The 27230-nt window shown below is 50.0% G+C and overlaps 1 protein-coding gene across 2 annotated transcripts in view; it reads left to right on the top strand.

The window, feature by feature from the left end:
• The window catches only part of LOC119977745 (relaxin receptor 2-like), a 185506-nt gene that overhangs the window by 47934 nt on the left and 110342 nt on the right, over window positions 1-27230 (top strand). Inside the window, exons 4-6 of one of the 2 annotated variants that reach the window (XM_038818949.1) lie at window positions 706-811; window positions 12024-12095; window positions 20863-20934. In XM_038818949.1, the coding sequence (XP_038674877.1) occupies window positions 706-811; window positions 12024-12095; window positions 20863-20934 (250 nt within the window). The remainder of the gene's footprint in view (window positions 1-705; window positions 812-12023; window positions 12096-20862; window positions 20935-27230) is intronic. The other variant, XM_038818950.1, reaches the window with a different exon arrangement.

The raw sequence follows: 27230 nt of genomic DNA, 5'->3' as shown, positions 1-27230 counted from the left end.
GAAGATTTGGGGGGGGGGGGGGGGGGGGGGGGGGGGGGTGGTATATGAATGAATACTAAATGGAGAATTGTGCCTGTTTCATCCATATAATTCCTATAGTGCAGAAGGAGGCTATTCAGCCCATCTAGTCTGCACCAACCCTCAGAAAGACCACCTTACCGAGGCCCAATCCCCTGCCCTATCCCCGTAACTCCATTTGACCTGTAGATCTTTAGACTGGGGGAGGGAACCGGAGCACCCAGAGGAAACCCACGGAGGCATGGAGAGAATGTGTAAACTCCACACAGACAGTCACCCAAGGCCAGAATTGAACCTAAGTCCCTGTGAGACAGAAATGCTAACCACTGTGCTACCCTGCTGCCCACATGGGAGCCTGGATGTCCCTTGTTTGATATGGGAGACTGCCTGTCCATTTCAAGATCCTCCTGAAAATTGAAGCAGGTGATCTCAAAGCTCAGCTCAGGGCGAGGCAATTGGTTTTTCGATTGTTGAAACCTTGATTTTCATTGTGCCAAGGGACATAGATGGACAAAATAATCCCTAGTAAGATTTAGTTTAATTGGCCCACACTGAATATTTAAAGCTTTGCCAGCCTGGATCTTGTGTTTTAATATTAATACACAAAAAATAAACTATGGCAGCTGTACAAAAGTTATTAAGAATTCTTTTGCATATTATCAGATGAGATATATATTTGTTTTCCAGTTCTTAAGGAGTACCCACAGAAGTGTGATTGCCGGGAAACAGAATTGGAATGTGTAGATGTGAACCTACGCTATGTGCCACAGATTTCAATAAACGTTACCTTGCTGTAAGCAAATCTATTATTTTCATTAATTCAATTTCTTAAGTATATATTTTAATATCAATGAAAAACGTAATACATTACAACCCTTAAAATGTGGAATTTGTACCTGCAAAATATTTGAAACTTTGGTTTGGAATGTGGGTGTCATTAGCTAGACCAGCATTTATTGAACATTCCTAATTGCCCTTGAGAAGGTGGTGGTGAGCTGCTTTCTCGAACCTCTGCAGTCCATGTGTTCTCGGTAAACTCACACTACTTTTGGGAAGCGATTTCCGGGATTTTGACCCAGTAACAATAAAGGATCGGTGATTTAGTTCCAAGTCAGAATGATGTGTGACTTGAAGGTGTTGGGGTTCCCAAGCATCTGCTGCCCTTCTGTAAGGTAGAGGTAGTGAGTTTAGAAGGTGCTGTCGAAAGAGCCTTGGTGAGTTGCTGCAGTGCATTTTGGAATTGGTACACACGGCTGACACTGTGCAGCAATGGTGGGGGGAGTAAATGTTTAAGGGCAGGGTGCCAATCAAATGGGCTGGGTTTTTTTTGGTTGCTATCGAGCTTCTCAAGTGTTTTTGGATCTGCACTCACCCAGGCAAGTGGAGAGTATTCACCCGTGACTTATGATTTCTAGATTGGTGACAGGCTTTGGGGAATCAGGAGGGGAGTTACTCCCTGCAGGATTCCTAGCTTTTGATCTGCTGTTGTGGACAAAGTGTTCGCCGACCGTTGGAATTCTCTTTTCCTGCTGGCACCGCATCCCAACCCCAGGTTTTGCAATGGCATGGGGTAGCTTCAATAGGGAATCCCATTGACAAGCAGCGGGAAGAGCGGACCCAGCTGCCAGCAAACGGCGCATCGCCGAGAATATGGCTGGGGGACCGGAGAATCCAGACCATATTTATATGGCTAGTCCAGTCCAGTTTCTGGTCAATGGTAACCATCAGTGTGTTGATTGTGGGGGATTCAGCGATGGTGATGCCATTGAATGTCAAGGGCCGATGGTTAGATTCTCCTTAATTGGCAATGGTCATTGCCTGGCACTTGTGTGGCAAGAATGTTACTTGCCACTTGTCAGCCAAAGCATGTTATTAGCCAGGTCTTGCTGTATTTGGACATGGGCTGCTTCAGTGTCTGAGGAGTCACAAATGAAACATTATGCAGTCATTGTGGTGATTGTGTATCAGTGTAGATGCAATACAACTGAGCAAGCACTAGAGGGAGCACGGGAGAGCTATAAACACAGAGGGACAGGAAGTGAGGGCACACGTCACGAAAGGGAGAACTGGTAGCAGGACACAGACACAGGCAGGCAGCATTTGAGGAAGCTATAAGTTAAGCTCTGAAGACAGAACAAATTCACAATAAAGCATCTTCTCCAACTTTGAGACTACAAGCTTTATTAAGACACAAGGAACAACACATGGTACTAGCAGTGGCTTCAGAAGCTTAATACAAGATTACTCAAGGAAAAGCTGCAGACACAGAAAGACCAAAATGGCATGGAAACCTCCTCCTGGACATTCGACTTGGGAAGACCTCGCTTATTCGAGGATGTGGGTTGGACGCCCACCTCAGCTGAACATGACCGGTAATGTAAGAAATGTCTGGAAAATATTTAAATAAATGTTCGATATAGATATATATATCATAGCTAATGATTTAGCAGCAGCCTCAGACAAAATGAAAATAGCACTGCTCATCGCAGGCCATGAAGCTAGAAAAGTATATAATGGATTTAAATACTCAAAAGCTGAAGACAGCAACAACTTACAAATAATACTAAAAAAGTTTGAAGAGTACTGTATGAAATTTGAACAGCACTGTATGCTCAAACTGCACAGAGACTAAGTGATGCAAAAAAACAATCACTATCAGAACAGAAAGGGTTCAGTCAAGAAATCACGAGTGAAAAGTACAGATCAAAAGGAAGAATGAATTTTTCACAGAGACAAAACGCTGAGGTCCAGTTTAGATCAAAAGGAAAAAGTAACATGAACTTTTCACTTAGACAAAACGCTGAAATCCAGTTGAGATCAAAAGGAAGAAGTAACTTGAATTTTTCACAAAGCCAAAACGCTGAAATCCAGTACAGATCGAAAGGAAACGATAACTACTTACACTTTTTAAAAAACGCTGAAATCCGCGATAAAATGGCGTCGGAGCACATTTTACAGTCTCTGGGGCACAAAGAATGAAAATCTGCGTCTGCGCATGCGCAGGAAACAGAAGCCGCGCATGCGCAGTTACAATCACCCATTTTGCGTTCTGCGCATGAGCAGTTTAAAAAAGTTCTTGTTGCTGATCGTTATGCGCATGCGCAAGTCACGCATGCGCAGTCTCAAAACGTTTTGATCGCGGATCGTTATGCACATGCGCAAGTCGCGCATGCGCAGTGGACACAAAACCGCACCGTAAAAGAAGGCCGATATGCGCATGTGCGATTGATTCTTATGCATGATGTCACGAGTGTCATGATGTCTGAGGATCCGGACCACGCCCACTTAAAAGGGAAACGCCCGAAAATTGAAAACAAGATATTTAAAGCTGTAAACCAAATTTTCTTGCCTCAGAAAACAGAAAAACGGTTGAACTTAAACCAGCAGTTGAAAATAACTCTCAATACCCTGGAAAAAGCAATCTGCACCACCCAAAGTGAAGAGAACAAATAAAAACACGAAACTAAAAAAGATGATTTGTTTTTCGAACAATACTACTCGGACATGGCTGAGTTATTCGGATATGCTGATCACAGCATCAGCGACACGGTCGCAAAGCTCAACACTAATCTACTCGTGGTAGATGAATCCAACACCATGGTGCCATGGCAGATCGTCGATACATTGGATGACAGCAATACCCAAGACAAAGACGATGCCGCACAGAAAGACTTCACAGAGAGAGCGATGACAGGCTCCACAGTGAGAGTGATGAAAGACTCCAAAAGGGAAGCAAGCAAACACTCCCTGATGAACACCATGCATGAACAAGACCATGAAGGTCAACCCGCCGTCTCTGAGCAACCGCAAGCAGACTATGAAAGCCTACCAAGCTCACATAAGCAAGAAGAAGACAATGTACATCTACCCACTGCATGCGAAAACAGTGACAAGGTGATCACACTCGACATATAGGAGATACAGGATCACAGCGAGACTGACAGTTCTCAGCTTGTCTGTACAGAAGCACAGAGTATGGCCACCCAAGAGTCCAGTGAGACCACGCCAATAGAAATCATGAAGATTTTGACTCTGGAAGAGGAGCACCAAGAGTCCAGAGAGACCGCGTCAAATGAAATGGTGAAGAATTTGACTCCAGAAGAGGAGCACCAAGAAAGCAAAGACGAAGAATCAAATCCACCACAAATGACTGATGTCACCAGCATTAATGCAACATCAAATCATTCTCACCGTTCTCGAGACGAAACGTTCAATGTAACAGATTCCACAAAGGACACTCGCACCAATAACTGTGACAATGACTCAAATTATCCACACGGGACACTCATTGAGCATAACAAGAAAAACAAAAGCCACAAGAAGCACAGCAGAAACGAGAACAACAACAGCAAGAACAAAAGCACCATGAAGCGCGATAAGAACAACAAAAATCGCAAGAAGCACTGCAGAAACAAGAACAACAACAGCACCAACAAAAACTACAAGCACGACGACAAAAACTACAAGAAGAACAACAAAACCAACAAGAAGCATAACAAAGATAGTGACAACAACAAAGACTGATACGACAAAAACAGCAACAAGAACGGCAACGAAAACAACAAAGACAGGAACGACAGAAACAACAGCAATGAAACAACGACTTGTACAAAATGGTACAACTCTGCACATGAAGGACAATGCCACAGCACACTGCAAAGCAATGACAAGACTACAAACGTGCCATGGGATGACAACGAATCACAAAAATTCACATCTGCTCCAGAACAAGCAAGCACACCAGCTTTCAAGGCAGATGACATACTAAATCGATACCACAAGCGCGGAAAAACCATGTCGGTCAACATCAGTGGTTCGACCATGCGCAAACAATGGGATGACGTATTGGTTACTTAAAATAACAAGAACACCGACAACATTCACAACGGAGTTGCGATATCAATATCACCACGTCAACAACAAAAAAGAAAAAACTCAGTGAACAAATTCATCACGTTTGGACTCATAAATGTTTTTATTAAGATTGGACTCATAAATATAAATTGGCTGTGTAAAATATGCAATAGCACCATCACTTGTATAGATACACATATCATAAGTAATCTAACTGTTTTGTACAATTTTCTTTAACGATGTACAGAAAATATGTAAAGAAAAAAGGGGGGATGTGGTGATTGTGTATCAGTGTAGATGCAATACAACTGAGCAAGCACTAGAGGGAGCATGGGAGAGCTATAAATACAGAGGGGCAGGAAGTGAGGACACACTTCACGGAAGGGAGAACTGGTAGCAGGACACAGACACAGGCAGGCAGCATTTGAGGTAGCTATAAGGTAAGCTCTGAAGACAGAACAAATTCACAATAAAGCATCTTCTCCAACTTTTAGACTACAAGCTTTATTAAGACACAAGGAACAACACAGTCATCAGCAAACATTCCCACTTGTTACCTTCTAATGGAAGTAAGGTGAAGTAGCTGAAGATGATTGGGCCTAGGACACTATCCTGAGGAACTCCTTCAGTGGTGGACCACTCCCCGCAAAGACTTTGAGGGTAACACAGAGTCATCAGTCAGCAATTCAGTGGGTATCTCTTACCCCCAGGCAGCCACCGCTGAACATGATTGCTCCTTGAAAATCTCAGGCACCTGAGAGTGACTCAGGATGTTGGACTCATGGCAACTCCCAGGGTACCGTGCACAATCATGCAGTATGTGCTTCCAATTATCGCACGCCAACTGAACATGAATGAAATGGCAGCCCATGCAGTTTATAAACATTAGGGGCTACTATCATGGAGCCTGTATAACTACATTGGGAGGCCTGAGATTGTGGTGAAGGCAATGAATCGCACAGCCTGGCTATCTTCATCCTGAGAAAACCAGACATAATGATTGACCTTCCTGTAAAGGACATTGGTGACCTCCTTTATCCATCAATTTGTTGCGGACTGAAAGATGCTGCACAGGTCCCTGTTGATCCCTGGAAAGATTCAGATACAATTAAATTGAGCACTAGTCTCACCTTCAGTCACTGGCACGGGGAAGCCTCCAACCCTACGAGACATCAGGTATTCATGAAGAATGTAGCGTATGTATTGCAACAGATCTCCGGACAATAGCAGACATACCAGGCACTGCCTCACATTCATTTGCGAAAAAAAACTTCTTATAACCTGCATGGGACTCATCCGGCTGAAGATGATTGTTCCCTGGTGCTGATTGGACTGTGAGTTGACCAGCACTAGTATAACGGGTAAGCTTCTGTAGCAGCTGACAGGAAGGTGTGAGAACCATGAGATGTGTAACCGGCTCCTGTGTAAATACTGCTGTTATGCTGAATAAACATCTTTCTTATGAACTCTTCGGACTCCTCCTTTCCCGTTTACTTCAAACCTTCCACAATAAACCCTAGGTTTGGTGAGTAACCTCCATTGCCTGGGTCTCCCTCTCCTGCCCCTCCTGCTCATGCTCTGGCTCCCCCTGACCATTTTTGCCAGTTGGGGTCTCATGCTGGAGTTGTCCTCAGCGCCACTTCTCCCTCCTTTGCCTCCTCCATTGCATTCGGACTCTGAAAAAGGCAGCATTGAGCCCTTAGTCCATTTGTCCTTCAGCCTTCTCTCTGAAATGAAATATTGGAGACAAGAATAGTTAAATGGTCATGAAAGTGAAGCTCTGATTATGGAATCTCTGGGACATGTAAGGCTGAACAGCTTTTTCGGTTCTCCTTGCATGGTGGCTGATACAGCCTTGTCTCTGAGACGCTGGCGCGCACATTGAGGTGACCAACATGGCATCCAAAAATTAGGACCCCTGCTTGGGATGAGGTAACTGACCCAAACTTTCTGTCTGCTCCAACCTCTGATATGACTACTGTACTAATGATTAGTCAGTTGCTCATGGTCAATGAAAGGATGTCATTTGGCCCGTTGTGAATGCCAATTCTGATGAACACGTAACTGGCTTTCTTTGATGAAATACCAGATATATTGCATCTTGGCCTCCTTCACTATTGTCTGCATTCACAAAGTCTATATTCCTACTTGTAACTCTTGAGATGCAGTGACTGTGAAGTGAAGCCACTGGGTTCTGTGTTTCCCTTTTACAGCACAAATGAAGGCAGTGGCTTTCGGTAGCTTCTTCCCAACGAGGTCTTCCTCCTTTCCAACCAAGCTGACTCCTGTTCACTCTTGAGGCACCAACGAGTTAGAGGGCACCCCTTAGCCCAGTAGTGCGCTCCTCCCACACTGCCTCACACCTCTCCCCACCATATAAACACAGAAAGTAGGAGCAAGAGTAGGCCATTCAGTCTTTCTAGCCAACTGCACCACTCAATATGACCAGGTTGATCATTTAAGTCCTGCTGTCTCCCTATATCCTTTCATTCCTTAGCCAACACCTTCTTGAAAACATACAGAGCAGGATTCTCCGTTTCTGAGACTAAGTGTTGATGCTGGGACAGAATTAGTGGAGTTCATCAACAGCAAAATTGGTGCCGCATCTGGACCTGGATTGTGCTGCTGTTAAGGGGCTAGCACCAATGCCAGGTGGAGTATAATCGATTCCAATGAGAAACGGTGCTGGATTCACCAGTTTCACGATTGCCACTCTGGACGCTGACAAGTTGCAGGCACATAGACACACTTCACTTCCCACACACACCATCCCAGCCAACAAGATGGCAGCAAGGAGAGCAGCTCCAAGATTCATGGATGCCGAGCTGGAGAACAATTGGATGCTGTGCAGGAGAGACAGGTAACCCTGTATCCTGGCCTGGGAAGGAGGCTGCCAGCCGCTGCCGCTCACTGTGCCTGGGCGCAGGTGGCAGAGGTCAGCACCGTGGGCAACATCGGACCGACCAGCAGTGCCGAAAAAAACCTGCATGACCTCCTTAGGGCGACCAGGGTGAGTAGGCAGCATTATGCCCCGGTACCATCCGCCTTCCACACACCTGCGACCCTCTTCTGCCACACCCGGAGGGTGAGTGGACCCCCACCCTGCACCACATGCCGACAGCCGTACCGGCCACTGTGGCCGGGTGCCCTGACCCTGAGGCCGCCAGCTATCCACATCCTGGGCTGCATGCATTGGGCTTTCTAACACTGTTGTCTCTGTCCCCCCCCCCCCCCCACCACCCAGGAGAAGGCCACGCACAACCGACGGGAGTGGAAGAAGACTGGAGGGGGATCGTCGAACCTGCGGCCCCTCACTGTGGCAGAGCAGAGAGCCTTGGACATCGTCGGCAGCCCGGAGGAAAGGGAGGTCGCCGAGGTGGAGTTTGGCCGCCGGCGAGGAAGTGAGACTTTGCTTAATTGCAGTTCCCCATGACACGTATGTCAACCCCTACCAACACCACCCACACACCACCTTCAGCCCAGCACCACCCTCATCTCACACACCACCCCCTCATCCCACACCAACCCCACCTTCACCACCCTCACCCTACACCACCCCCTCACACTACACCAACCCCGCCCTCACCACCCCCTCCACACGCTCAACCCCTCCCTCAGGTCACAGTCTAATCTCACATCTTGTCTTATGACTTGCAGGAGCTGCTGGTGATGGGGCACCTCCGACCAAGACTCAGGAGTCTGAAGCTCGAGTCGGAGAGTGTCACAGACTTCCCGTCACAGCTGTCTCCAAATCCCTCCACCATCCCAGAGATACTCGCCTCGGTTGGACACTTTAGTGAAGAGGCTCGTGGACACTATCTGATGTGCCCCACACAGCTGATCCGGTACAGCAGCTGGAGGTAGTAACTGGCTTTCATTGATGGAGTTCGGACGGTAGGAGGGCAGGCCGACCCCAGGGACTAGCTGCTGTCCAGATGGGTTTTGGGCTTCTGGAACGGACAGTCCCATCGATTGTGGAGATGCAGTCACAGAGCCAGGGACTACATGAGGGATTGTTGGTGAGCATCCAGCACCTGCAGATGCAGTTGGAAGAAAACAATCGAGTGCAGCAGCGGGAGGTAGTGCTGACAATACGTGCCACAAGGCCAGCTATGGATCAGCATGGCCAAGGCCTGGGGCAATCTGTGTAGGTGCTGGCGAAGGCCCAGGACAGGGCTTCCGCCTCACAGGCGGCCATGTGCAAGAGCCACGTGGACATCACAGTGGTGCTCCTGAGCATGGCCCAGTCATAGCGGGCCATGGCTGAGGATGTCGGTGACATTTCCCAGGTGCTGGCCGACGTGGCACAGACACAGAGGGAGGTGGCTCAGTCACTGGCTGATTTGACACAAGCCCATTAATTGTGGCATCACCTTCTGGGTGATGTGGTGCAGTCCCAGATGGAGATGGTCCACTCCCTGTGCTCCATGGCCGTGAGCGTGCGGATCCTGGTCAGACCAGAGCGGGCCTCCAGGACTGGCAGCGCCAGATGGCAGGGGAATCTCAGGAGATAGCTCCTCTTGCACACCGTCCCATGGAGTAGCCCAGTGGCCATCGGCACCCCGAGGAGGTGTTGGGGCCCGTGCCGGTGACTCCCGCAGAGGAGATGCCGGAACACCGCAGCACCTTGGCCTTTTCTCTGGACCCCCCCCCCCCACACACAGCAGCAGCCAGGCCTATCCATGCTCAATCACCCCAGAAGACGCCCGCCCAGGCCGTAGGGTGCGAATCACAGAACGGGCGGACGTTGAAAAGCGAAATAGCGACAATCTTCAAATCACTCATAGTGATGCACTCGGGCACCCGTGAAGAATGTAAACTCACTTCTTTTCCATCTTTAACCAGTTGAGTTAAAATAATGACTTTCCCATTCCCACTAGCCTACGCAAGCCAACTGTGTTATGGTGGGGGACGTAATATTTGTGTCAATTAGTGTGTGACCAAGTTCACTGACCCTTAGTTACTTTTAAAACAATGGTGGGTGTTTCGGGCTGTCACCATGTATTGTGCTCGTTGCCCTCTACTTGTTTTGTCTTCTGGTTCAAAGACTTTCTCTTACATGGAACATAGAACACAGAACATACAGTGCAGAAGGAGGCAATTCGGCCCATTGAGTCTGCATCAACACACCTAAATCCTCACTTCCGCCCTATCCCCTTAACCCAATAACCCTTCCTAACCTTTTTGGACACTAAGGGCAATTTAGCATGGCCAATCCACCTAACTTGCACGACTTTGGATTGTGGGAGCAAACCGGAGTTCCTGGAGGAAACCCACGCACACACGGGGAGAACGTGCAGACTCCGCACAGACACTGACCCAGCGGGGCTTCGTACCTGGGACCCTGATGTTGTGAAGCCACAGTGCTAACCACTATGTCACCGTTCACCCCCAACCCCTGCCAAGATGTAACCTCTGGTCACTTACTGTCCAGCCACCAAAACACATGGTTGCACCCCCCTTGTCCTCCTCTCTTGGCTCCCAGAACCTACCCTGTCCAAATCTTCAAACCTACCTCGCTCTGGATGTCACATCCTCATAATCATGGTGCCTAATTACGATCATTTAATTGCCCACCACTGGTGTTAGTTCCACCACCATTGGAAGCTGACCTACCACCACTAGTTGCACAACCAGCATGACTCTGACCCTTAATTGGCCAATCCAAAGAAATGGTGTTGAGTGACTTTTTTTGACACAGTGGAGGTCGGAACTCATATCTGGTCCCGATGTCAGGATCTCAATGTCAAATAGCAAATCGAGCCTTAGAAAGCTATTACATACGCCAACTTCTGACAAGACTGTACAATTACACAGGTTTATATAACCAAAATCACTAACAACAGTAAACATAGAACATCTAAAATATCTGATATGAAGTGTGCCAAATCATTACAGCATTACAGTAAGCCAGGTTATACAGACTAGTGGGTATATTTTCTGGTCCCACCCACTGTGGGAATGGTAGAGGGGGGGGCAACGGAAAAATTGGAAGACCATTTAAAGGACCCTTGACCTCAGGCGGGAATGTACGCTCATGGGGTTGACACAATTGGAAAATCCCACACATGGTTTCCACAGGGATAATTCCAGAAAGTTTCGAGGGATTATGCAGGACACTGGATTCCCACTCGTTCTTCTTCTAAATTCCAGAGAATTTAGGCCTAATTTACTCAGTCTCTCATCATCGGATAGTCCTCTCATCCCAGAGACCAATTTAGTGAAATTTCACTGTACTGCCTCCAATGCAGTATGTCCCTCCTTAAATGAGGAAGCCAAATGTTGATTTTTTTTTTCCCCACTTGATTCCCCCAGTAGAACTGTCGGTCACAAACCAACCCATGTTAAACAAAGTCTCCCTGCTACAGGTATCCTCAAGAAGGTGTGGGTGGGACGTCCACCCTCAAGAGGTAATTACTTATCTGATTGGCAGACAGCTTTAGCCAGAGACAGGGACCAGAGACAGGCCCCCCCGAACTGAGAGAGCTGCAATTTGTTCAGGAAGAGAGAGAGGGCGATTCAAAATGGAGGTGTCCTCTCAACCCTTATACAATTGCTGAAATTTTAAGTTGGTGGGGAAGGAGTGTGAGATGGTGTTTCGACCAAAGCGGGCCAGTTGATTCAAGGAAGGGGCCTTATTAAGTTTCTTAATAGACTACCTGTAACTTGTGGGCCAACCGCTATTATGCCTCAGACTCGTCATTTTGAAAATGGCTGGCAGGCTGGAGGATATCGGTATGCCATTTGCCCACAGTGATTTTTCTGCCAGCTCAGCCCAATCAGTCTTTGAAAATCCAGTCCCTAATGTGTCTGTCCCAGCTTGGCAAAGTCACCACATGACCAAAGGACCAATCCTCAAGGCCTGCGGGGTCTCACTTCCTAAATGTGCAACCCTCAATGGCCTAAGTAGCAGGTAGAATCTAGGCATCGCACACTTGTGATTGTTCTGAAATGTCTTATTTGATTGCTTGATTATTTGGACGAATGCCATATGTAAAATATTTTCTATGTGTATTCTTCATACACATGCTATTGTTAATATATCATTTTTGAACCAACCTGCCAGACATTTGCATGGCTGACACTGTGATAGAAATTTTACACCACACTAATTTCACTTTAAATATTAAAAGTACTTTTCTCTATAATAGATCTTTGAAGCGCGATAAAATCAAAAACCTGCCTGCTGATGTTTTCATCAAGTACACCGGTCTGGACCAGTTGTGAGTTCAATTCTATCTTGTTTCCATCATGCCTTAGTTTTTATTTTCTGTGGAGACTATGGCTGACTGGCAGAAAGCAAAGAGTGGGGATAAAGGGGTCTTTTTCAGGATGGCAGCCAGTGACTAGTGGTGTGTTTCAGGGGTCTGTGCTGGGACCACAACTTTTCACAATATACATTAATGATCTGGAAGAAGGTATAGAAGGCACTGTTGCTAAGTTTGCAGATGATACAAAGATCTATAGAGGGACAGGTAGTATTGAGGAAGCAAGGGGGCTGCAGAAGGACTTGGACGAGCTAGGAGAGTGGGCAATGAAGTGTCAAATGAAATACAATGTGGAAAAGTGTGAGGTTATGCACTTTGGAATGAGGAATCTAGGCATAGACTATTTTCTAAATGGGGAAATGCTTCGGAAAGCAGAAGCACAAAGGGACTTGGGAGTCCTTATTCACGATTCTCTTAAGGTTAATGTGCAGGTTCAGTCGGCAGTTAAGAAGGCAAATGCAATGTGTGGTAGTATGACGAGAGGTAGTCTGATACCTGGGAGTGTGAGCTGCTATTGGTGGAGAAGCCTCGCTGCCCATTGGCCCAAGTGTTGCTTTCTTATTTGTTAAGATGAAGGTAGCTCCTCCCACGAGGCGGAGTATAAGAACCCGTGTTTCCCAGCAGCCAGAAGCTGCTGGGCACACTTCTTGTAGATTAAAGCCTTCGATTCGGACTACTTCTTCGTTTCTGTGGTTATTGATTGCGCATCAATTTAATCTACAAGATTTTAAAGGATGGAGCTCCGCATCAAGCCGGAGTGTCTACGACTCGGCCCCCACGCAGCGAATGCAACAGCCACATTCAAGCACTGGCTGGCTTGTTTCAACAGCTACCTCAGTACGGCGGAAAATGTACTGACGAGGGAGCAGAAGTTACACATCCTCCACTTGTGCGTTGGCACCGCCATCTACACGTTCATCGAGGACACGACTGACTACGACGCGGCCATAGACCTGCTCAAAGGACACTTTATCCGGCCGGTAAATCAAGTTTATGCTCGGCACTTACTGGTCACGAGGCAGCAGATCCCTGGTGAGTCGTTGGACCATTTTTACCGTATCCCCCTCGTACTGGGGAGGAACTGCGGCTGCCCACAAGTGTCGGCTAGTGAACACACTGAACTCCTCATCCGAGATGCTTTGTTGCAGGCATGCAGTCCCCACAGATCTGCCAGAGACGATTAGAAAGGGAAACCTTGAGCCTCACGGAGGCACGGTCCCTCGCTACCTCCATAGATGTCGCGAACAGAAACGCCCGCTCATTCGCCCCCAACCGTGCGGCAGCCCCCTGGGCAGCGTGGAATCCAGCCTCTCCCTCCCCCATAGACTCTGATTCCCCCCCAGGCCTACGCCACAGGACACCCCGTGGAGCCCCGCTGTTATTTTTGCAGCCAGGTGAAACACCCCCGACAACGTTGCCCAGCCCGATCGGCAACCTGCAAGGGCTGCGGGAAGAAAGGCCACTTTTTGTCCATCTGCCAGGCCAAGGCGGTCGCTGCGGTCCCTGGCACGACCACGGGACTCCCTCTTCTCTCTCTCCAAGGGCCCGGTGCGGCCCGCGAACCTCGCTGCCCCCATCCCCCAATGCCACGTGCAACCACCGGGCGCCGCCATTTTGTGCTTCCGGCACCACGTGCGGGGAGACGGGCGCCACCTTTTTGTCCACCCGACCAATGGGCACCGCCATCTTGGATCAGCTCCCAGGACCCTGCGGGTGACTACGCACCGCCCGATGACAACTCCGACTATCTGCCACGACTCGCTTCAGTCACTCTGGATCAGTCTCGACCCAGCACCCTCTCTACGGCAACAATGAAGGTCCTGCTCAACGGGCACGAAACGACCTGCCTACTGGACTCCGGGAGCACGGAGAGTTTCGTATAAGTTCTGGTGGTAAAGACCGGGGAGAAGAATAGGATGGTCATAGACTACAGTCAGACCATCAACAGGTTTACGCAGCTGGATGCGTACCCTCTCTCCCGTATATCCGACCTGGTCAACAGGATCACACAGCACAAGGTCTTCTCCACGGTGGACCTCGAGTTCGCCTACCACCAGCTCCCCATCCGCGCGAGCGATCGCAAGTACACTGCGTTCAAAGCGGACGGGCGGCTCTACCACTTTTTAAGGGTTCCCATTGATGGCACAAACGGGGTCTCTTCCAAAGAGAGATGGACAGAATGGTCGACCAACACGATTTATGGGCAACTTTCCCATATCTCGATAATGTCACCATCTGCGACCACGACAGGCAGGACCACGACACCAATCTCCGCAAATTCCTCCAAACCGTAAAACTCCTGAATTTGACTTGCAACAAGGACAAATGCGTGTTTAGCACCGACCGTCTAGCCATCCTCGGCTATGTAGTGCGAAATGGAGTGATAGGCCCTGACCCGGAATGCATGGCCCCCCTTATGGAGCTCCCACTGCCCCAAGACCCTGAAACGCAACCTCGGTTTTTTCTCATTATGCCCAGTGGGTCCCCAACTACGCCGACAAAACCCGTCCCCTCATCCAAACAGCCACGTTCCCCTGTTGACGGAGGCCCGCCAGGCCTTCAGCCGCATCAAAGCGGATATCTCAAAGGCGACGATGCGCGCTATCGATGAGTCCCTCCCCTTCCAGGTCGAGAGCGACGCGTCCGACGTAGCTCTGGCGGCCACCCTGAACCAAGTGGGCAGACCCGTGGCCGCCTTCTCCCGTACCCTCCACGCTTCCGAAATCCGCCACTCCTCGGTCGAGAAGGAAGCACAGGCCATAGTAGAAGCTGTGCGACACTGGAGGCACTATCTGGCCGGCAGGAGGTTCACCCTCCTCACAGACCAACGGTCGGTGGCTTTCATGTTTGACAATGCACAGTGGCCCTCCACGTGGACCTCTGCCACCCGGGGGTCACCCGCTTCTTTCATTTTGTAAAGACCCGCAACCTGCCCTACTCCATCGCGGAGGTCAGGACAGTCACTAGGAACTGCCACATATGCGCGGAGTGCAAGCCGCACTTCTACCGCCCCGTAAAAGCGCATCTGATAAAGGCTTCCCGTCCCTTTGAATGCCTCAGCATGGACTTCAAAGGTCCCCTCCCCACTACCAACCGCAACACATACTTCCTCAACGTGATTGACGATAGTGACCCCCTGGGCTTCTCCCCAGCTGGCACCTTGACACTGCCACCCTGGCCCTACCAAGGTTCCCAGGTGGCACTGCCAGATTGACAAGGTGGCAGTGCAAGCGTGCCCGGGTGTCAGAGAATTGATGGGTGGGGCTGTGCAAGGCAAATAAATAGGGGCCTCTCGGAGGTAGGGACGATGACGGGTGGGGGTCTTGAGGGGGGTTTTGTAAGGGGGCTGAGTGGGGTCTAAAGAGGGGGGACCCCATAGTGGGGTGTCCTCATTTTAGGGGGTGTGGGGTTGTACCCATGTGTGTGAGGGGGGTGACATTGCCCATGGTTGGGGAGTGTGGGGGGCCCAGAAGTTCACTTAGAGGTTGGGGCACACTTTCAAAACAGCGACCTGGGGCGGAATTCTCCGGAGTCAATCCCGCCCCCGCCGTGGCCCGAATTCTCCGCCACCTGGGAATTGGCAGGGGCAGGAATCGCGCGCGCCGGTCGGCGGGCCCCCCACGGCGATTCTCCAGCCCGCAATGGGCCGAAGTCCCGCCACTGACAGGCTATTCCCGCCGGCGGGAATCAAAGCACGTCTGGTGCCAGCGGGATTGGCGGCACGGACGGGCGCCGGGGTCTTGGGGGGGGGGGGGGCGCGAGGCAATCTGGCCCCGGAGGGTGCCCCCAAGGTGGCCTGGCCTGCGATCGGGGCCCATGATCGGCGGGCGGGCCTGTGCCGTGGGGGCACTCTTTTTCTTCCGCCCCGCCATGGCCTTCACCATGGCGGGGAAAGAAGAGAATCCCCTCTGCTGCGCATGCGCCGGTATGACGTCAGCAGCCGCTGACGCACCGGCACATGCGCAGACTTCCGCCGGCCAGCGAAGGCTGTTCGTGCCGGTCGGCGGAGCGGGAGCCACTCCGGCGCGGGCATAGCCCCTAAACAAAATTCCGCACCTTTGGGGAGGCCTGACGCCAGAGTGATTCACGCCACTCTGTCCCGCCGGGACCCCCCGCCCCGCCGAGTAGGGGAGAAACCTGGCCCTAATCTCGGAGTTCAGCTCCCAGTGCTGAAATAAGTGTGGGCTAAACCGGTGAGAAACTCCCCAGGGCCAAGAAAAGTGATGAACGGCTTGATTCAATTAAATGGGAACAAAGTCTCATACAGAGCGCGTTGCAGCTGGAGGCCTCCGATCCCCGGCTAGACCCTCAAGTGCTGTTCCGTCCGGTCCCCATTTGTGAGGACCAGTGCTCAACAGTGCTCGCCCAGGTCTCCAAGGCAAAGGGGATGAATCGCAAAGCCTCAGGTACCTCTGGAACCTGCACATTATTTTTTTTTACTTTTTAAAAAAATTTCCAATTAAGGGGCAATTTATTGTGGCCAATTCACCTAACCTGCACATCTTTGTGTTGTAGGGATATGACCCACGCAGACACGGAGAGAATGTGAAAACTCCACACAGACAGTGACCCAGGGCCGGGATCGAACCAGGGTCCTCGGCACCATGAGGCAGCAGTGCTAACCACTATGTCACCGTGACACCCCTTGAAATCTACCCAGACTAACTGTCTCCCTCTAGTATGCAGATTTGCCAAAAAATGATCTCACCCACAATGGGCAGGATTTACATTGCAACGTCAGGCAAGATCGTGTTGGATCTCGCGAGGCTTGACAAGCCAGGTAGATCCGGGAGCGGGTCTCCCGGATTTTATCAACCAAGCTGCACCACGACGAGCTGCTTTTTGGGTGCACTGTGGCCATTTGATTGCTCCCTAAGTGTCATCGGAGGCAGTGGGCAACTCGTTTAAAGACACCCTGAAAAACCCGCCACAAATACAGGTGGAAATGTTTCCATTGAATTCTCCCCTTTGAGGCGATTTTGGAACGTTTTTCAGAGTATGTGGTCCGCCTGCACTGCTCGAAGTGCGTGTTTCACACAAACAAAGTACTAAATTTGGGGTAATCTGGTGGACCGAGACGGTTTGCAGCTTGTCACCGAGAAAGTGAGCACCATCAAAATGGCCCCTGCCCTCCCGAGACGTCACTGAGCTTTGCACTTGTCTTGGACGAGTAAATTATTATGGGTGATTTATTCCAAATCTGGCAACCGTTGTAGCCCCCCTTCACTTGCTCCTCAAGAAGCACCAGTGAAGGGCCAGGCAATTATGTTGAAGGACCTTCACAATGGGCACTCTGAAATGTCCAAAATCAAGATGCTGGTGAGATGCTACATCTGGTGGTCAGGTTTGGACACCGATATCAAGACGGCCCAACAGTGCTCCATCTGATAAGAGCAGCAGAAGCTCCTGCGGAGGCTCCCCTACACCCTTGGGAGTGGCCTGAGCACCCTTGGGCTCACATATACGTCGATTTTGCCGGTCCATTTCTGAGTTTGATGCTTCTCGTCCTCATGGACGCCCACTCCAAGTGGCTGGAGGTCCGCAAGATGGCAGCGGTCACTTCCCTAGTGACCGTCGAGCAATTGCACATTTCTTTTTCCTCCACAGAATCCCTGAGGTGCTCGTGACAGATAACGGGGCCTAGAGTTTGCCCTTCTTGTCTGCACTGCCCATACTATCCGGCATCAAATGGCTTGGCAGAGAGGGTTGTGTAGACGGTTAAACAGGGACTAAAGAAGAAGACTTTGGGCTCGATGGACACTAGGCTGGCAAGATTTTTATGCTCATACAGGACCATACTGCATGCAATAACATGACCCCTGCTGATGTGTTAATGGGTCGTAGGCTTCATATGCGACTGAGTTTGATTCTCCCGGACATTGCCGCGAAGGTGCACCATAACAAAGATTTGCAAGATCTGCAAATTCTCCAGTTTGATGTTGATGTCTTCAATATTTTGCACCTAACGGCATGGTCTTCGGTCGTAACTTCAACGACGGTGCACGCTGGCTCTGTGGGATTGTCAACCGCCAAACAGGATCAGTTTCTTCCCATGTTGGGGTCCAAGGGCATCTGATGCAACGGCATTTGTATCACATTCGCTTGCGGAGGTTACTCCCTGGTGAGGTTCCTCGAAAGAACCCTGTGCTGGATCCTACGGTTCCATTACCGAACCAGCCAGCCGTGACGCTTCTGTTCAATCTCAATGCGGTCATGTCAGACGTTGTATCTCCCGACTCTGAAATGGGGTTGCAGGCCTCTGAGGTCTCGGCCGCCGATTAGCCACCTCCCGCCGATCGTCCACTACGGCGGTCCTGCTGCTGACGACGTTCACCAGAAAGGTATACGTCGACTGATCCGGCAGGTCAGCTACGTGACGATTTGTCGGAGCCATAGAAAATCTGCTGTCCGCCGCCTGCTCCTCTTTCTCTGCCTCATCGGTCATCAAGGGAGTCTTCAGACTAGGGCAGCACGGTAGCACAAGTGGCTAGCACTGTGGCTTCACAGCGTCAGGGTCCCAGTTTCGATTCCCCGCTGGGCCACGTCTGTGCGGAGTCTGCACGTTCTCCCCGTGTCTGCGTGGGTTTCCTCCGGGTGCTCCAGTTTCCTCCCACAGTCCAAAGATGTGCGGGTTAGGTGGATTGGCCATGCTAAATTGCCCTTAGTGACCAAAAGAAAAGGTTAGGAGGGGTTATTGGGTTACGGGGATAGAGTGGCAGTGAAGGCTTAATGGGTCAGTGCAGACTCGATGGGCCGAATGGCCTCCTTCTGCACTGTATGTTCTATGTTTAGCTGGAGGAATGTAATAGCCCGCCCAGGACCTATGGAGTGCAAATGGTTATCCTTCCCATGGTCCTTGCAGAGTATGAGCTCTCCCACTGGGCAGGGGATCACTATTAACCTTTGTATAAAAGGTTGGCAGGTAAGGCACTGACCCGAGCAGGAACCTGGTAGAGATCTACTGGACAGTATACATATCATGTGTAAATAAAATTATGTTTCTTTATTTTACTTGGTGTGGACTCTTTGTGACCTTATTAAACAGACCAATCTAAAATGGGACCTGATTGCAGAGGCCAGGAAAGTCGAGAAAGGAAAGAACAAAAGGGAAGGTTAGGGGGCAGGGTGAAAAACAAGAGAGGTAAAATAACAAATGGGCTGATGGTACAAAACAAAAGGTGATGCAAATGGAAAAAGTAAAGAAACATAAGATGGATCCAGAGGATGTTTTAACAGGCAATGGCAGAATCATTACCAAAACCTGCTGCTTATAATTAAAAACAGAAAATGCCAAAAAATATTTCACAGTGCTGGCAGATCTCTGGAGAGAGAAACAGTGTTAAGGGGCGGGATTCTCCCCTACCCTGGCGGGGCGGGCGGTCCCGGCGCCTAGGAGTGGCGTGAACCACTACGGCATCGGGCCTCCCGGAAGGTGCGGAATCCTCCGCGCCTTCAGGGGCTAGGCCGGCGCCGGTGGGGCTGAGCCTGCGTCAAAGGGCTTGGCGCCATGCCAACCGGTAGCGTAAGGCCTCTGCCGACCGGCGCGAGCTGGCGCAAGTGACAGAGTAATGTATCTACGCTTGCTGATGATACAAAGCTAGGTGGAAATGCAAGCTGTGAGGAAGACGCAAAAAGACAACAAAGAGATATAGACAGATTATGTGAGTGGGCAACAAGGTGGCAGATGGAGTATAATGTGGGGAAGTGTGAGGTTATTCATTTTGGTCGCAAGAATGGAAAAGTGGAATATTTTTGACAAGGTGTGAAACTTGTAAGCTCTTAAGAGGCCACGGTGTATTATACAAATAACATAAAAGGTGAGCATGCAGATACAGTAATCAATGAAGAAGGCAACTAGCATGTTGGCCTTTACTGGAAGGGGACTGGAGTACAAGAATAAAGAGGATTTGCTACACTTTTTTGGGCTTTTAGTGAGACCTTGCCTTACAAACTGTTTAATTTGGTCTCCATTTTAAGGAAGGATATGCTTCAATTAAAGACAGTAAAGCTAAATTGGCCCCTGGGTGAAAGGGTTGTCCTATGATGACAGGAAGGGTAAATTAGGCCGGAATTCTCTGAAGTTCAGATAAAAGAGAATAATTACATTGATTTGGAAGTGGGGAGAAATTAGTGAGAAGGAAGCCAGGGAGAATTGTGATCAGAATCATGCCAAAATAGCCGCTGCGATTGCAGTTCCAAGGTGCCCAGGAACTGGCGGGAGTGCCAGGGTACTATCCTGTCCAGACCACCCAGGTGCCTCTAATGGCCTGGAAGACCCCCCCCCCCCCTCCCCCCGGTGCCTTTACACCTGGTCCATGCTTGTGGAAATCGGTGCTAAACGGCACACCTGTGACGTCCCCCAGGTGAGGCCGTTAGTTCCTGGGCACCAGGTGAGTACAGTGAAGACCTGTTGAAATATGTTGATTTGGACCTCACCCAGCAAGGACGAGATCCAGATCGCGACCTCTTGCAAGATCTCATTAAATCTCGCAAGGCCTCTCGCAAGATTTACCAGCCTCGTCATGTCACCAAGTCGGGTGTGACAAGACCATTAAATAGCGCCCCACATTTTTCTCTGCATGTGAGATCCAGAATTTACTGTCGGTTTCAGTGACTGCAAACACCAACAGGTTCACTGCCATTCCAATTGCATAATCCAAGCAGTTGTCCATCAATATAATAAGGAAGATCGTTACAATATTGTTATTTCATTGCCTTGCAGATTTTTGCAAGATAACCAGATCAGATCCATCGCAAAAACTGCATTTGCTGGACTTTACGAACTCAGACGTTTGTAAGTAAACAGTTGAAATACAATGACTTATTTTAATGTTTGAGGATACAACTAATAAATAATTGTGTGCTTAATCATAAGCACAGGCTTAACATGATTGACTAAATGAAATCCGGTTACGGTCACGGTTTAACCCACAGACTACTTCCAGTAGCGAGTCAAGTATGAACCAAGAGTGGCTCCAGCCTGCTCACATTATGAACATGAGCCTTGCTCAGAGGCCAAAAATGCAGAATGTGCTATGTTTAAAGATGAGTGGAACAGGCTCAAAGATGTAATATTCATATTTTAGTCAACAATATGTAAAGGTTTGAAGTTTTATTTAAGTCCAACATACTCTCCCACAGATTGGTAAGATAGTTTAACTTGCACCATGCTAATGTACAGCAAAAAAACCTAATCATCTCCCCCTGATCTTCAACAGCATCACCCATCATCAACATCTTGGGGATAAACAATACTCAGGAGAATCAACTCCATCCAGAACACAGCCGTTGATTTGATTGACATCCTTAGCATTGAAGCCTGTATCACACCCGCCATCATTGGTGAAGCAAACACGATGGGCTGAATGGCCTACTTCTCCTTTGTGTCATGGTCTTACATTTTGGCTGTACAATATTCTGCACAAATCTACCAAACGTCCTCTGACATACCTCAATCTTCTATGACACCTACCATTGAGAAAGAAAAGAAACAAAAGAGAAAGTATCAAATCCAAAATCCCCTACCAGTCTTGCACCATTCCTCTATCATAACCTGAGTCAAAGTCTTTGGACCCCATAACTAACATAAGGCAGGATTTTCCGCTGCTCCCCACGGCAGGTGGGAGCGGAAATATCACGAGATGAGAAAAATAGGTTTTCCGACATCGCTAAACCATTTGAAAATGAAAAAATGAAATGAAAATCGCTTATTGTCACGAGTAGGCTTCAATGAAGTTACTGTGAAAAGCCCCTAGTCGCCACATTCCGGCGCCTGTCCGGGGAGGCTGGTACGGGAATCGAACCGTGCTGCTGGCCTGCTTGGTCTGCTTTAAAAGCCAGCGATTTAGCCTGGTGAGCTAAACCAGCCCCTCAGCATTTACTGCAAACACCAACAGGAATCCTCAAAATGTACAGCATTTTGTGATTATGCTGTAAAAACTTCAATAGTGGGCTACGTTACCTGCTGCTCAATATCAGGAACATATTTAGCACATTGTGGAATATCCTTAAATTTCATGAAAAGGGCTCCTCACTAGGATCCTTCAACCTCTTGCTGCATCAATAGGCCACATTGGCGGGCAATCATGGTTCGTTCACTGATCTCACAGAGTGCTCCCGGCACTGAGAAATCTTCAGGCTCAGCTGTCTAAGTGGGAAGGGGCGCGGTGGGGATGAAACATTGGTAAGGCAATGGGTAGCTTCAAGTCGGCTACAGGCTGAGGCCCCAGCTCGGGAATGGGCCATGGAACGCACATTTCCAGACAACTATTTAGACATAAAAGAGAAAATACTGGACAATCTCAGCAGCTCTGACAGCATCTGTGGAGAGAGAAGGGAGCTGACGTTTCGTGTCTGGATGACTTTTTGTCAAAGGTGTTTAGACATGACTATTTAGACTTCACTGAGATCTTTATGTCTCCTTTGCAAGCAATATGAAATCTGGTGCTCACAGATGATGGCCTGCATCCTTCCTCACATTTATATGGGTGTGGATCACATAAGAATAACAAGATCCTAAAAGCTGCACATTACTCTGTCTGCAATTACAGCCCACCATTATGGATGTCTCGGAGGATCTCCAGAAGGCTGAAACATCATGAAGCCCTCAAGGTTACCTTAACCTGATAACATGAAGTATGCGTCAGGTTCACAAATCATTGTTACTATCCAGCTGATCCGTCTGCATAGTTTAGAGTCATCATATGCACCCCCAGACAATGCTCAAAGGGCACCTTGGGTAGGCGGCATGGCGGCGCAGTGGTTAGCGCTGCTGCCTCACGCCGTCGAGGACCTGGGTTCGATCCCGGTCCCAGGTTACTGTCTGTGTGGAGTTTGCACATTCTCCCTGTGTCTGCATGGGTCTTACCCCCACAACCCAAAGATGTGCAGGGTAGGTGGATTGGCCATACTAAATTGGCCCTTAATTGGAAATATTTTTTTAAAAAGGCCACCTTGGGCACAATATATCACCACTTGTAGTCACCATCGTTGACTTTGGCAAGTTTATAGGTAAGCCCACACATAGCGTTGCAGCCCTACATTATGATTGGAGCCTAGCAACCGCTCAGCAGTCAAGTGAATGATCATACAATCTCAAGGGTATAATCAGTAGTGGCATGACAACAAGGTGTCTGAGAGGGGCATAGCCAAGGCATATTGAGGAGACAAGGGCCGGGATTCTCCCCTACCCGGCGGGGCAAGGGCTCCTGGCGTGATGGAGTGGCGTGAACCACTCCGACGTCGGGCTGCCCCAAAGGTGCGGAAGTCTTTAGGGGCCAAGCCCTAACATTGAGGGGCTAGGCCCGCGCCGGAGTGGTTGGCGCTCCGCCAGCTGGCGTGGAAGGCCTTTGGCACCATGCCAGCCGGGGCCGAAGGGACTTAGCCGGCCGGCGGAAGTCCGCATATGCGCCGGAGGGTCAGCGGCTGCTGACGTCATCCCTGCGCATGTGCAGGGGAGGGGGTCACTTCCGCCTCCGCCATGGTGAAGACTATGGCGAAGGCGGAAGGAAAAGAGTGCCCCCACGGCACAGGCCTGCCCGCCAATTGGTGTGCCCCAATCACGGGCTAGGCCACCGTGGGGGCACCCCCCGGGGCCAGATCGCCCCACGACCCCCCCCCCCCCCCCCCAGAACCCCGGAGACCGCCTGCGCCGCCTGCTCCCGCGGGTAAGGTAGGTGGTTTGATCCACGCCGGCGGGAGAGGCTTGACAGCGGCGGGACTTCGGCCCATCGCGGGCCGGGGAATCGCCGGGTGGGGGCACGCCGACCGGTGCGGAGCGATTCCCGCCCCCGCCAAATCTACGGTGCCGGAGAATTCGGGACACGGCGGGGGCGGGATTGACGCCGGCCCCCGGCGATTCTCCGACCCGGCAGGGGTTCGGAGAATCCCGCCCAAGGTCCTCAAAACTATTGGTGAACTTACCACATATGCATTCGGAAAGTCAGAATTGTCATTAGTACACAGGAGCGCACAGACTCTCTGAGGAGGGACTCAGCTTGTATACATTGCTGCAGTGCAGAGAGTACATGGAGTTGCGGGATATATGACCCTTCTCTATCTCTGTCAACAATTCTCCTTCTGTACCATACCTGACCTTTTCAGAATGCAGATGAGTTGAGGGCACACATCAGCCTCAATGTTACAGTCAAGAAATAGCAGTGCAGGCGTAGGTTCTCCCATAAGGAATCCTTAAGGGGGGGGGGGGGGGGGGGGGGGGGTGAGGACTGTGGAGGCGCATCTGTTTGACCATCGTCATACTCCTAATATTTCTTAGATTTTCGAACCATGCTGCTATTGTGGTGCTTCCCCAATAAGTGGAGCAGCTTGCCATCTCGAGGGGCTGAAGCAGTCCACCTCTCAGCCGCATTATTGTCCCGGTGCTCAGATGTACAACCTTGGGTGTTTCTCAACTTGTGACTGTCTGGATTGCGGCAGCAAGGCTCTCACCACAGTACTGTGCATTCCATCACCTAAACACTCGCCGAGACGCATGATGCAAATAACAAATGGTGATTTGTAGCGGTCAGTAGACCCTTTGAACATGTTTTCAAAGTGATGGCTTCAGACAGTGTTGAGGAGAGCAATAGGATAGGAGCGAGAATGAAGCTGAACTCTGCTCTTTATTAGCATGACTTGTCTCTTGAGGGCTTCATGGTGTCTGAGCATTTTGGAGTTTACACGGGCCAGGCCTGGCCATGAGAGGCACAATGTATGTTTTAAAGAGGAGGCATTTTAATGTATGGCATGCAGGGTGTTGAAGGTTGTCATCCTCAGGTGGTCCACATGCACAATAAAGTAATGATAAAAGCAGACCAGCACCTGAGAGCGCAGACGTTAATGTGATAGAGAAGAGAGTAATACAGAGGCAGGGCCGGCTCAAGGTACCGGCAACTCGGGCAGTCGCCCGGGGCGCCATGTGCTAGGGGGCACCATCAACGAGTGCGTGACCGGCGTCAGAGACCTGCCGACAGAGAGACCCGACCCCCCCGACCCGACCCCCCCCGAAGGGCGCCGAAGTTCAGCTTGCCCGGGGCGCTAGCAACCCTAGGGCCGGCGCTGTACAGAGGATTAGAATAGATGCATACCTGCAGAATGTCCTCGGCTGCCTTGGCCCAAGGGTCACCCATCAGTTTTACCATCAATGTTACACCGAATGCATTTCCCCGTTGCTGGAGATGGATCTCCTCAAAGAACTTTGTCTGATTGAAGGCATACAGCTACAAGCCCACTGAGGATAGTGGAACAGTTATAGCTCTTGTCGGCTGCCACGGAAACTGGGATGCTGGAGACACACTAGAAGAGGCAGCACCTTCTGAGATCTGGGGCTGGATTCTCTGTTTCGCTTTGCCTGAGGGCTGATTCGCAATCAGGGGGAGTCAGGGCAGCATGGTAGCATAACGGTTAGCACTGTTGCTTCACAGCGCCAGGGTCCCAGGTTCGATTCCCAGCTTGGGTCACTGTCTGTACGGAGTCTGCATGTTTTCCCTGTGTCTGCATAGGTTTCCTCTGGGTACTCCGGTTTCCTCCCACAAGTCCCGAAAGACGTGCTGTTAGGTAAATTGGACATTCTGAATTCTCCCTCTGTGTACCCGAACAGGCGCCAGAATGTGGCGACTAGGGGATTTTCACAGTAACCATTGCAGTGTTAATGTAAGCCTACTTGTGACAATAAAGATTATTATCATTACAGCGTCGGGCATCCGGTCGCCCGCTGGTGGCGGCATGGAGGTTTGCGCCCTGCGTCAGTGAGAGGATGAAAATAGGTCATCTATTTGCATCCTACTCATACGACAGGCACCATATTCTCCAAGCCCACGTGATTCTCTGGTCTTCTGGGCCGGAATCACCTAGGCGGGAATTGGTGCAGTTGTTGACAAACGTCACCCTGATACAGCGGACCTCACCGTGGGCCAAATTCTTTAAAGGCGCTGCCCCAAAGTCCATCAGAGGGCCACCTTGTATCCCACAATGGCATCCCCTGCCCACCCCACCCCCACCAGATTCCCCCAACCAAAGGCCTCAGCAGAGACCCTCACCAGAGACCACCCCAATTACAAGGACCCCTACCAGAGACCTCTGGTTACAGAGACCTCCCATAAGAGAGACCCCTGCCTGGAAGTGAGAGCGCAGTCTAGATAGAGACAGTGAAAAAAAACACTGCTTTAAAACTCACCTGTAGATGAACAGCACCTGTCAATTCCTGGAAATAGGAAGCCAGTCAGCTGGGTTTAAACCCCTCAGATCTTTGATCAGCAAGCCTTTCATTCATATATCTATGAAATTAATTTAACCAGGTTTAACCAGGTTATGATTGGCAGCTACCACACACACCCAGCTGCCTGCATGGTTTCATTCATCTCCCTTCATTCTTGAGTAGCTTTCAAGTTCCCAGATGTAAAACACAATGTTTGTAAACATCTAGCTAGGATTGACAACTCCTGGATCACATCAAAGACAGTTAGGCACTTCCTGGAGAGAAAAAGAGGAAGCGTGAAGGGGAGATGAATTAAAGAGCAGACAGGGCACTTAATCAGTGCCCTGACCCCCTTGACCCCCCCCCCCCCCCCCCCCCCCCCCCCCCCCCCCCCCCCCCCCCAGACTTCAGGCCCATTAATTGAATGCATATACATGCTTTAATTTAAATTTACATTTCACCGCCAGCATGGAGTGGGTAGCATGCTGCTGGTGGCGGCAGGGGATTTGAGCATAGCGACGTCCCGAGGGTCTTGGCAGCTTGACCACCACGATCGTGTTCACCACCTGTTTCTCAGGCAGGGGGGGACACTCGATCATCTGCCTAATTGGGATTCCCAATCAGAGAGGAGGTTAATGGAGAATCCTGGCTTTCATGCTGCGAGCAACTGGTTAATGCAATGCAATAATACAATTGTTAGTGCTCCTTTTCAGCATGAATGCACATCATTGCTTCACTGTACTGATTCCCTGCTTCATTGAGAGGCTGCTAACATGTCACAGCTGTGCCTCTCTCCTCATTTGGGATTGCACAATTTTGTACTGCGCCATCGATGCAGGTTGGAAGATGATGGTGCTGAGCTCTCACTGCCAGATCAGCTTAGACCTTCCCTGGGT

Source organism: Scyliorhinus canicula, chromosome 14 (genome assembly GCF_902713615.1).
Source record: "Scyliorhinus canicula chromosome 14, sScyCan1.1, whole genome shotgun sequence".
In the NCBI taxonomy this organism is placed as follows: Eukaryota; Metazoa; Chordata; class Chondrichthyes; order Carcharhiniformes; family Scyliorhinidae; genus Scyliorhinus; species Scyliorhinus canicula.
Note: the sequence above shows the minus strand (reverse complement) of the source record. Positions and strands in the feature narration are given on the sequence as shown.